General features: G+C 32.9%; 1 protein-coding gene across 1 annotated transcript; it reads right to left on the reverse strand.

Annotated features, from left to right (window-relative positions):
• Positions 1 to 11,908: 11,908 nt before the first annotated feature.
• On the reverse strand, positions 11,909 to 12,469 carry LOC131875912 (uncharacterized). The gene has a single exon (XM_059220634.1). It carries the CDS (start codon positions 12,467 to 12,469, stop codon positions 11,909 to 11,911), a length of 561 nt encoding a protein of 186 aa, XP_059076617.1.
• Positions 12,470 to 13,131: the final 662 nt, after the last annotated feature.

Consider the following 13,131-nt stretch of genomic DNA (forward strand, 5'->3'; position numbering starts at 1 on the left):
CTAAGTTGTATGAGAAACCCTCGGCTTCGAATAAGGTATTTCTTATGAAGCGTTTGTTTAATTTGAAAATGAGTGAGGGAGGATCTGTAGCGGAGCACTTAAATGAATTTAATACAATTACCAGTCAATTGTCTTCAATAAAAATTACTTTTGCAGAAGAGGTTAGGGCTCTCTTGATTTTATGTTCTTTGCCAGAAAGCTGGAATAGCTTGGTTATGGTTGTAAGTAACTCTGTCTCTGGTAAAAATACTTTGGTATTTGATGATATTGTTGGTGTTATCCTAAGTGAGGAAATGCGAAGGAAAAGCACAGGTGAGACTCCAACATCATCAAGTAGAGTTTTGAATGTGGAGAATAGAGGAAGATCAAAGGAAAGAGGAAAAGGCCCTTGGAATGAGAAGTCACGAGGGAAGTCAAAGAAAGGATGCTCTCAATCTAGAGGAAAGAAAGATTTCTGGTACTGCAGAAAGCCTGGTCATCTAAAGAAAGACTGTTGGTCTCGGAAAAACAAAGAAGGAGACAAAAATGAAAGTGATAGTAATGAAGCTAATATTGCAAGTAATACTTTACAAGATGCTTTAATCTTATGTTTGGATAATGTTAATGATTCCTGGATAATAGATTCTGGGGCTTCATTTCATGCTACACCTCATAGAAAATATTTTCTAGATTATGTTCAAGGTGATTTTGGACAAGTATATTTGGGTGATGATGAGCCCTGTCAAATTGTTGGAAAAGGAAAGATAAAGATCAAGTTGCAGAATGGAAATGACTGGTTTCTGCAGGAGGTAAGACATGTTCCTAACTTAAGAAGAAATTTAATTTCTGCAGGGCAACTAGGTAGTGAAGGTTGCATAGTTACCTTCTCAGACAGTATCTGGAAGGTCACTAAAGGATCATTAGTATTAGCTAAAGGTGCGAAGGTATGCACATTATATTTGTGTACTGGTAACACTTACTCTACCTTAGTTGCTACAGATAAAGTTACTGTAGGGACAACAACAATAGATGTTGCAAGAACATATTCGATAATGTGGCACCATAGGCTTGGGCACATGAGTGAGAAAGGGATGAAACTCCTTTACCCCAAAAATCTATTGCCAGGACTAAACAATATTGATTTAGAGTTCTGTGAAAACTGTGTTTATGGCAAACAGAAAAGAGTCAGATTTCTCAAGGTTGGGAAAGAGAAGAAGAGTGAGAATTTAGAGTTTGTGCATTTAGATGTATGGGGACCGGCTCAGGTATCATCTCTTGGTGGCTCTTGTTATTATGTTATTTTTATTGATTACTCAACCAGAAAAACATGGGTATATTTCCTAAAACAAAAATCAGATGTTTTTGAAACTTTTAAGAAATGGAAAGCTTTGGTTGAGAATGAGACAGGAAAAAAGTTGAAGTGTCTCAAATCGGATAATGGAGGTGAGTATTGCAACAAAGCATTTGAAGATTACTGCTCTTTAAATGGGATTCAAAGGCAAAAAATAGTTACAAGAACTCCACAGGAAAATGGTGTGTCAGAGAGAATGAATAGGACTATCATGGAACGCGCGGGGAGCATGAGATTGCATGCTAGATTGCCCTTACATTTTTGGGCAGATGTTGTACATACTGTTGTCTATTTGATAAATAGAGGACCTTCAACCCCTTTGGATGGTGGTATTCCAAAGGAGGCATGGACTGGTAAAAAGGTAAATAATTCTTTTCTGAAAACTTTTGGTTGTGAAGCTTTTGTCCATGTTGATAAAGAAAACAGAACCAAGCTTAATGCTAAATCTCATAAATGTACCTTCATTGGATATGGGATAGATGAATATGGCTATCGGTTATGGGATTTTGAAAATAATAAAATAATTAGAAGTAGAGATGTTATATTCAATGAGAATGTTATGTATAAAGAACAGATGCAGGAAAAGAAGCATGAACGGGACAAACAAGAATATGTGGTGTTGAATGAGATTCCTGAAAATCAAATGCCACAGGTACCTGATGCTCATCAACAACAAATTATCCCACAAACTCCTACAAGTGTTAGACGTTCTATGAGGTCAATTAGACCCCCTGAAAGATTTTCTCCTTCTTTGTATTCTATTTTATTAACTGATTCTGGTGAACGAGAAGAATATGAAGAAGCAATGCAAGTGGATGCCAAACAATAGTGGGAGCTAGGCATGAAAGAGGAGATGGACTCCTTGATGAAAAATAAGACTTGGGACTTAGTACCTTTATCTGCAAAAAAAAGAGCCTTTCCTAACAAATAGGTTTATTGGCTGAAGGAGGAGGAAGGAGGTCAAAAAAGATATAAGGCCAGACTTGTGGTAAAAGGTTTTGCACAGAAAAAGGGTATAGATTATGATGAAATATTTTCTCCATTTGTAAAAATGACTTCAATTAGAACTGTACTTAGTCTTGTGGCTCCAGATGATTTACATCTTGAACAATTAGATGTCAAAACAACTTTTCTCCATGGAGATTTGGAGGAGGAAATTTACATGTTGCAACCACAAGGATATGAGGTTAAAGGTAAGGAGAACTTGGTGTGCAGGTTGAAAAAAAGTTTGTATGGCCTAAATCAAGCACCCCGACAATGGTATTTAAAATTTGATAGTTTCATGGCTGAACACGGTTATCATAGATGTCATTCTGATCATTGTGTATATTTTAAGAGATTGGATAATGATAGTTATATTATCTTGTTGCTTTATGTTGATGACATGCTTGTTGCTGGGTCTAACATGCAACATATAAATGATCTTAAGCAGAAATTAGCCAGGTCATTTGCTATGAAGGATTTGGGTGCAGCTAAGAAAATTCTCGATATGAGGATTACACGGGACAGGAAAAATAGAACCTTGAATTTGTCCCAAAGTGAGTATATAAAGAAGGTGTTGAAAAGATTTAACATGCAGGATGCAAAAGTAGTTAGTACACCTTTGGCTAGCCATTTCAAATTGACTAAGGAGATATGCCCAAAGGCACAGGAAGAGGTAAATAAAATGTCAAACATCTCATATTCATCAGCTGTTGGCAGTCTAATGTATGCAATGGTAAGAACAAAGCCAAATATTGCACATGCAGTGGGAGTTGTGAGCAGGTTTATGAGTAATCTGGGTATGGAACATTGGAATGTTGTGAAATGGATTCTTCGGTATTTCAAAGGAACCACTATGAAGGCATTATTTTTCAAAGGATCTAATGTTGCTCTGAGTGGATTTGTTGACTTTGATCTAGCAGGTGATATTGATTCACAAAGGAGTACTAGAGGGTATGTTTTTACTATAGGAGGAACTGCAGTCAATTGGATTTCTAGGCTACAAAAGGTTGTTGCACTTTCAACCACTGAAGTTGAGTATGTTGCTGCTACAGAAGCCAACAAGGAGATGATTTGGTTACAATATTTTCTAGAGGAATTGGGTCAAACACAGGAGGATTGCCCATTGTATACCGATAGCCAGAGTGCCATTCATCTTGCAAAGAACTCTGCTTTTCATTCAAGGACAAAGCACATTCAACTCAAGTACCACTTCATCCGGACTGTTTTGGAGGAGGGTCAGTTACGGCTTGAGAAGATTCACACAAGTGAGAATCCTGCCGATATGTTCACGAAGACAGTTCCACAGGAGAAGCTGATTTCTTCATCAGTTTCTGTTGGTCTTCTTGATTGATAATTGTGGAAATTATACCAGTCGAGTCCCAGTGTTTTATCCAGTGGATTTTGCAAGTACAGTGGTGTCATCTAGTATCAATCTCCAAGTGGGAGATTGTTTGGTGTGGAGCCTAATCAGTCTCTAAGTGGGAGATTGTTGATATGTGGCGACTAATCAGCAAAGTACTGTACACTCAACACGTATTCTCGCCTAAAAACCGACATTGTAATAAAACCCTAAAAAGGTCGACTTTGTTTGTTGCCCTAAAAACGCATGTTATAAGTGGTTGGGATGCTTAAGGCATTGTAAGGTTGATATACTATTTTTGCTGGATAATAAGAATGATTGGACGGCTGTGTATGGTGCACGTAACCCATTCTGGTTGAACCACGTTAAATCTCTGTGTTATCTGTGTCCTGTTTTATTTCTTTATCTTTTGTATTTAAATCTGCATATAATTGTTAGTTCATATTTGCTTCGGATCTGCTTGAAACCCTAACAATATGATCATGACTGTTGATGCAATAACATGACTTGACATGACATGATATGAATGACCTAATCATAAACACATTACTTTCATGAAGGTTCATGTAATTTGTTGCTCCATGATGTTTAGATCTTGAAGAATGCTTTAAGGATATGATGGGATGAAATTTTGCCTTAATGCTCAATGAATGATTATAATGATAGTGCTTGATTACGATTATCAATTTTTTAGTTGATAATTTTTTAATCTTTATTCTAGATAGGTATAGGTCTAGATGTTGTATCAAAATATTTGTATGTATTTCCTTAAGCTCCATGTCAACTAGGTGCCATTATGGTATTCAATTCTCTTTCAAATAGTTTGAGGTCTCATATGAATATCTACAATCTCATCTTTAAGCTATGTAAATGTCCTATACAATTACATTTATGTCTTCTATAAACTTTTTACCTCTAACAATAATTGACTATCTATATTGGGTAGTATTACAAGGTATTGCCTTCTGGGATTTGTGTTATAGTGTGGGAGTGTAACTTTCCATTTATAGCTTGGTCAAGTCCCCCAAAAAAATTTAAAAGTTGGGAGGTTGGAACTGGGAAGGGATATAAAATGTGTAGGTGATAAAGAATAATATTAATGTAAGTGTGAGAATGGGGTGTTCCTTCAACTTTTGTTTTAAATGTGTTGTGTGTGCATGCGCACGTGTTATTTTGTCTTGTCTATAGATGTTTGTTATTACTTCTAGGTCCTTATGTATCAGTATGCTTTCTTCATTTTTTGTTTTGGATTAAAGCAAAAACAGGTTTTGAAGGGGCCCCCAAAACCCTTTACAAAAAGATTATAAGAGAGATAGAATTAGATACTAGCATAAGTCCAAAACAAAACAGGTTGCAAGAGAACTTTCTTCATTTTTTTGTTTTTATTCCCTTAATTCAATATTTATTAAAAATTAATTGTTTATGGCTAGTTGGGGATGACATAAGGTTGCGATATAGAGTGAAGTAGAAAAACAAGAATCAAAATAGAAAAATTAGATTTGAATTTTGTAGATACTAAAGTGTGTGGACTCGTTTGTAGGGAAATATTGTAGCATGATAGCGTCCAAGTTATTGAAATGATGAGAAGTGAAAATAGACAAGGCGTTTAGGTTTGTAAGGGGTTATTGTGTCATGGAGCATGGATTTTAAGATAGTTAGTATGACAAACAATCATAAAATTATATGGACACTAAAGTGAATACTAAATGAAGAAATATTAAATATGCATTTTTCATCTCTACATCTTGTTACATATTAATCTCATAAAACTTGTTAAATTAAAATAATCATTGATATTATTTAAGTTTCCACAATTTTAATTATGATATTTGTAGTATTCCATATTAGAAACATCTTTATGTGGTTTCATATTCAAAGGTACTAGGATATATGCATATTTTACACACAAAAGAATAATTTAATTGCTCAAAAATTCGTGTATTGGTAAATAAAATGTATAATATTACGAGTGTCATTAACACAAAATTCACTTTTTTGATAGTGTATACATAATGCGCAAACAATCGAATGATTGACTAAAACAAGTTCAAGTGGTAAAAAAAAAAAAAAAAAAATTTTAAAGTTTAGACAACACAATAATTAATGTGTCAAATTAAATTAAACATCACATCTCTTACGGTTATTATTGCAAGCATCTTTTGAAATACAGATTTTTCTAAAGTAATTGGTAACGAGGATGGTATGTTCTTGGATTTCAACATCCACGAAGGTCCAAATCTCTCTTAAAGGTACAACGGAGCCAGGTACAAACCCTTAAAGATACAATGAACCAAGTTCCCCTGTAAATGATTAACGATTTACCTTCAATTCAACTAAAAATCAACTTTACAAAACAAATCAAATAAAATTTCTCTAACTTTGATGAAAAAGATACCTTTGATTATAACATCTAAACCAAAAAAGATTAAAAAAGAAAAAATAATGCACGCAAGACATTGGGAAGGGAGTCCCATAATTTATGGACTTTACATCTGTTTGACAATAACACATAAATTTCCTTGATTTATTTGTGTTGAATAATTTTACAAACATAATTATTATAAGATATGATTGATATAGACAATTCTTTATATGTCCCACAATTACTATTATTAACACAATTTATGCACGGCCTGGAATCTCGTGATCAGCGGGATATTTTACAAGAAAAAGAAACAAAAATCATCAAATTATTTATTGAGAAAGGTGATGGAGGATTTTTTGTATATGGACTTTTTTAAATTTAAGTGAATGAACTCTCTATTGTAATTGTTTTTTTTTTAATTTATTCTAATTTATAGATTTTATTATTATTATTATTTTTATTATTATTTTAGAAGTGTTTCTACAATTTGGTCAGGTATGTATCTTTTAATGGTTCGAACAACCGATTGTTTTTTTTTTAATTTATTCTAATTTATAGATTTTATTATTATTATTATTTTTATTATTATTTTAGAAGTGTTTCTACAATTTGGTCAGGTATGTATCTTTTAATGGTTCGAACAACCGATCTACATGTCTGCATGTATTATTATTACATTTTATTGTGATGTAAAAAAATATAAAATTATTGAGTTTAAAAAAAATAACAATAAAGAAATTATTGAAATGTTTATAGTCTTGAATTTTAAAGTATAATAAGATTAAATTGTTGATAGCTATCTTGTCTAATAATTGTCTAATATGTGTCATATTATACACTATTGTGAAATATCTATCAATTGAATACATGTTGCATTATGTAACGAATACAAGAGTAAATGTGTCTATTTGTGTCAAATTTGATTGAGATAGAAATCTAATCTTATTTTTGAAGTGTTGGATTCAGATTTGATTCCTTCTTAACTTTTTTTTTCAATAAATTATTTTAATATGAATAAAATAATAGCCACTTAAAAAAAAAATCAATAAAATAATAACCACTTTAAAAAAAAATCAATAAAATAATAACCATATAACGTTTTAGAATAATTGCAAGGAAAACATGTCATGTTTCAATGAGCTTGACCTTCTTTTATCCATGTTTTCACAACTATATTCTTAATTTTTGAAACATATTTCTTATTGAATATTAGTGATATGACTTTTTAATTGGCCACACAGATATAGAAAGTTACATGTCACATCACCATCAAATAAAGTCTAAATAATTATACTAAGTGGAGGAAAAAAGTTGAAAGTCTATAAGTGCAGTGTTTAAGTGGAAGAAAAAAGAAGAAATGGCATAAGTAAATTATTTAAGTGGAAGACAATAGAAGAAATCACATAAGTAAATTATTTAAGGGGAAGGAAAAAAAAGGAAAAAAAAGGAAAACATGGGTAAATTTTTAGTGGTGAAAAAAGAGGAAAGCACATGCTTAAATAAGTGGAGGAAAACACATAGTAAATTTTTAAGTGGAGGGAAAAAAAGGAAAACGCATAAGTAAATTGTTAAGTGGAGGAAAAAGAGGAAAGTATGTAAGTAAATTACTTAAATTATTTGAGTGCATTGGAAGAGCTTGGCACTATAAATAAATTACCATTATGTAATGATGCTACAAAATAGACAATACTTTTGTTCTTGAATAAGATGTATTAATAAATACTTATCTAAATTAATTATTGGTTTAACACCTCAAAACTATATCTATTAGAACTTATAAGTTACTCAAAAATTAAAATTTCAAATAGTGGGGCATGTTCAAATTGATTTTGTGAATAAAGTAAGTGTATAGGAACATTAACATAATATTATTAAATAGTTTCTTCTAGTTTGATTAGGGGATATTTTAATATATGATTTGAATCAAGTGCATGTGTTTGTTATTTAAATTATCCAATAGAAGAGGGTTAAAATGTGTAAACTATTAATGCACTAAATCTAGTGATTATTAGGTGGGGTAGATATGACTTGACAAAGCCAATGGCATTGATGAAGTTTTCCTTCACAAACCAAGCTATTAGTTATCACCAAATGTTTATGGTATTTAATTTTGTATTTTTTAGGAAATGTTTGATTTATGACACACCCAAATTAAAGTTGTTCACTCTTATCAATAAACATAATTAACATTTCTTGGCAATCTTAAATATACATATTTTTTTATTAAAGAATAAATTATTTACATTTTCTACACTTGTAAAATACAAGTATCATACATGTTGATTACCTTTCACTAATATAATATCATAATAAAAATTAGTTTGAAATTGTTAGTTAGATCATTTAATTTTTAATTTTTTTTTTTTAAATTGTCTTCAATTTATCTTATGTACATAATGTGGTATGTACCACATGTAATTCTCTTTGACTAAATCTATTCAAACTTAAACAAATTAATATTTTTAATAACTACATCATTGTATCACAACCATAATTTGAAATTAAAATATTTATCAAAAATATTTTAAAATTCTTATATTTTAATTGACTAAATAGAATAAAGTACTATTATCGTTAGGCAATACTATTGTAATGAGTTTTTTGTTTTTGCAGTTAACTAGTTATTAAAAAAATTAATTTGAACCAATCACAAACAAATTTTAACTTTTAATTTTTTCAATCTTTTTATTTACCAAAGTCTAATTGTACAATTTTTAACATTATAAATTACAAAAATTATTTTTCTGTACACTTATTGAGTAAATACAATTTAGCTGTTATAAGCATATTTTTAATTTCTATAACTCACACATGTTGTTTTTAATTAATTTTCAATTCATTAATAATTAGACTATGTATTAGTATAAATAATTTAAATATATTTATTTTAAAATGTTAAGAGATATATCTTGGAGTTTAATATTTTTAAAATTATATATTGATGTAAAGGCACACAATCAATAATCTCAAAGGCACACACAATCAATAATCTCAATAAATTATTTACTTTATTTTATTTTTTATTAAGTGTAACCCATGTTAAGGAAAATTTTGTATTCAAACAAATAGATTGAATCACTTGGAATCTTATATAACTAAATAATAATTAAAAAATAACATAAGAATAAAACAAAACATAAAACATAATTAAATGACTAAAAAATAATTAATTTTATCCTATAATTAATTATATCTATATTTCATTAAATTTATTGGATACAATATACAATAATAATATTGTTTGCAATCAACATCTTTAAATTTATATTTAAAAAATCTAAAATCTCAAAACTTTTAAAAATAATTTTACTTTTCCTTAACATCTTAAAACAATTATTTTTCTTTAATTTATATTATTTTTTCTAGTAAAATAATTAATAATTTAAATTTAAAAATACTTTTAAAAAATATACTTTTTAATTATAAGTTTACAAAATTGAAATTTATTATATCTTTAATAAAAACTAATAAATTAATTCACAGGCACATTCATAATGCTCTACATTGAGAAACCATCATGAGAACCATTTAATGAAACAAACTAAGCTAATTTAAAATTTTAAATAAATTTTGTAATTTATTCATACATTTTTTTTATTTAAGATTATTTTCTTTTACTCTACAATATTTTATTTTATTTTTAAAATTTTAGTAATACATTTATTTTACTTTTATATTTATTTATTTTTTGGCAAGTCTCTAGTTTTGCTTACTTCAAAAAATATTCTAATATCATATACTTATATGTTTTTGATATTAAAAACAACCAAAACAAGGGGGCTGACCCAGGAGTAGAACAAGGAAACAGTGGCAAGCCAACTGTCAACAAAACATCAGCAAATTTATAGCCCTCTTACTTTCCTCTATCAAAAACTATGATCATTCTACATAAGTTCAACAGATATATAAAAGTCATAATAAACATATTAAACCTTTGCCATGCAGGGCAACATGTGGATAAGTTCACATATAAACAGAAAATAAAACTATCAGCCCATAGGCAGCTAGGACCGAACAAAAAACCAGACTTCTGAGACATAGAAACAAACTATTTCTTTTTTCTGTGGCTCCTCTTGGGGAGGAGCTTCCTAACCCATTCCTTGGTGAGGAATTTGAAAAGGGCCTTGTAGTCCTCGTCTTCCTTGCTTTTGCCTTTGATATAACTTTTCTGCAAGAGACATAGAGTGGTCACCGAGCAATGCATCATGTTCAAAGAAAACTTGGAGACGTCATGCAACTTGTTTTCCATTGCCTTCATCCTGCTGGTGATTTCCTGCACATTATCAAACAAAACCTCCACTTTCTTGCCCAACTCCACCAGGTTGTTTTCTTCTTCCTCCTTTATGCTACTCACTTCCTCCACCACCATCATTTTCTTGAACCTAAGAGTCGGGGAGGGAGAATTTGTTTAGGATTTGGGGCTGGTCTCCGGACTCATAGAATTTTTAGGGCTTTCAGAGGCATGAGTGGAGCTGATAGAGTGGGGGGTCGAGGTAGATTGGAACAAGGCCACATTCTCAGAAGGGATTGAATTACCAATTTTAGGAGGTTTGGAGGTCAGTTTCACTAAACAATGGGGGGTGTTGGCCTCATAAATAATTTCCATATCGAAATCAATCTCCTGGATTCTAACTTTCTTAGGGGTTCTAACATCCTCAGGAGGGAATTTTTTTTTCTTGCTGCAAGAGCCAATTTCAGGTAGTCAAGAAGGGCTTGCATCATGTTTAATGGTAGCAATAGCAGGGGGCGTTATCAGCCACATTCTGGATGGAGATAGTTCGGGGTAGGCAAAGGGCTAGGTAGAAGTTGTAGAGACGAAGGATGAGGCCTTGGTGCAGAATGGGGAAGTCTTTCCTTTGTTCTTGGCCTCGACAATATCCTTAACATTAGAATCCAATGAATGAAGCAGGAAAAATGGAATGGAGATGTAATCCTTGTTTCTAAGGTGGTTAAGGAACGAGAGGTGGTAATAGTAAAAGATTCCATACCTTCCCTCCAAGTGAAGTATTTCATAACAATATAGCAGACCTCGTCCCACGGAGGTGGAAGCTCCTCCCGATTGAAACCACCCACCCTCTTCACCGGGTTTTCGCCTTCACAAAAGAACTGGTTAAGACTTGTGGTATCTGAAATGTGACTCTTTTTCTTTTATTTTCTCCCCTCCATAGATAGATTTGTTGCTTGAGAAATAACTTCTTCATTTATTTTGAAGGAGATATCCCCCATGGTAACCCTTCTATCCTCCCAGGAAGCCATGAATTGCTTAGACAATCTCTCATCATTCCCTTTCATGCTTTCCATAAATTTGTCGATCCCGCCTTTCGAACAAACAAACCACACCGTTGACTTCACTTTAAACTCATCAATTTTGTCGGGTTCCAGTCTTAGCCTGTCACCCCCCATAGTCGTTTCCTCTAGCTTAGCAGAGAAGAGGAGAAACAGGGTAGCAGAAACTCAAAGCCGAACCAGAGAAAGAGTAGAGTTGTGATAAAAACTTATCTAGTCCTGAGATAAAACCACGCAATAAACGGTGTGATTATTGCAACTTATGCCTAAGTAGATATCACAATCTTTAAATTTACTATACTCGTGTGTACCCTCAATCTAGCCAATGTGATTAGACTTATCCCAGCTATCGCCTTTATCACCGCTAATAAACTCCATCCGAATGATAATTAGGAAATTAACATTCCCAATATCATTACTATCCTCATTAATAACCCCTTTTGAGAGTGATGACAATGCCATCTGTGGCTACGTGGTAGACCGAGCCCATGATGGGCAGGTTTCCCTTCTAAATTTAAAATTTGAAAATTGGCTTGCTTCATCTGGTAATGTTTATACGAGTTCATCATTGGACTTGTTTTTTTTAAATCTCCAAGATCACCTTGGTGGTAACTGGTAGCAGATTGGGGCTCCTCCAACATCTTAAGTTGTTCTGCAGCCTTCCAACCACCGCCATGGAATCCATAGCCGCATTCCCTTCTCTAAAGATATGTCGGATGGTGAAGTCATCAAGGTTAGCCAAAAGCATCCTAACATCCCTCAAAATGGGATCAACTTTCCACCCAACAACAGATCTACTACTCACCATTTCCATAATGATCTGCGAGTCGCCTTCAATTTCCAGATGTTTAATGCTAATGGATGTGGCAAATCTCTGACCCCATAGCAGAGCCATTTCCTCCGCCTGGGTGATAGTATGGTTCTTTAGGTTGCTCGCGTAAGCTGCCACAGTATTCCCCAAGTGGTCACGGATGATTCCACCTCCAACTTGGCAGACATTTTGGGAAGACCCATCAAAGTTCAGTTTGTACCAATGGGGTTTTGGGGCTAACCATTTGGTCTTTTTACTTTTGATTTTAGCACTGTTGTTGAAGAATTCAAACTCCGAGGGGAGCTTCCAAATTTTAGCAATTTTTTTCTCCATCGAATTAGGAGGATTGGGGGGGTTCCACTTAGTCATAGATATGTTATCAAGAATCATTTTGAGGCAATTGTGGAAGACACTATCCGGGGGGGTTTCAGCATCTCTGAAAATTTTGTTGTTTCTTTCTTTTCATATCCCTCTGCAGATGTGCAGTAGGATCTACTTCCAAAGTTGGAGGGTCAAGGGGTGGTAGAATGGGGGAGTCCATTTAGTAACAAAATGATTAATGCTATTCTAAAAGACCCATTGTAGACTACATTTTTCCAAGGTTCTAGTCCACAAGTGTCCAACGAAGGGGCAGTGGATGAACATGTGGTCAATTGTTTCCTCTTCAGCTTTACAAATAATGCATCTATTGGAAAGTTGGAAGCCCCTCCTTTTAAGATTGTCGTGAGTTAATATTTTTCCATGCATTGGGGACCACCAAAATAAGTTGACTTTGGGGATCAGTTGAGAGTTCCATATCTTCCTCCAACACTCGACATCGCCAGTGGGTCTCAAGAGCTGTCTGTAAGAAGACTTGGCCGAGAAAGCCCTCGACTGGGTCCCTTTCCAAATGAATCTGTCTTCCCGAGGAGCAAGGGGAATTCTACACTCCAGCATAATATCCTGCATCTCTCAAACCATGGGTAACAAGTTGGGTCGATTAGAGAAAAACTTAA

Source organism: Cryptomeria japonica, chromosome 5 (assembly GCF_030272615.1).
Source record: "Cryptomeria japonica chromosome 5, Sugi_1.0, whole genome shotgun sequence".
NCBI classification, from domain to species: Eukaryota; Viridiplantae; Streptophyta; class Pinopsida; order Cupressales; family Cupressaceae; genus Cryptomeria; species Cryptomeria japonica.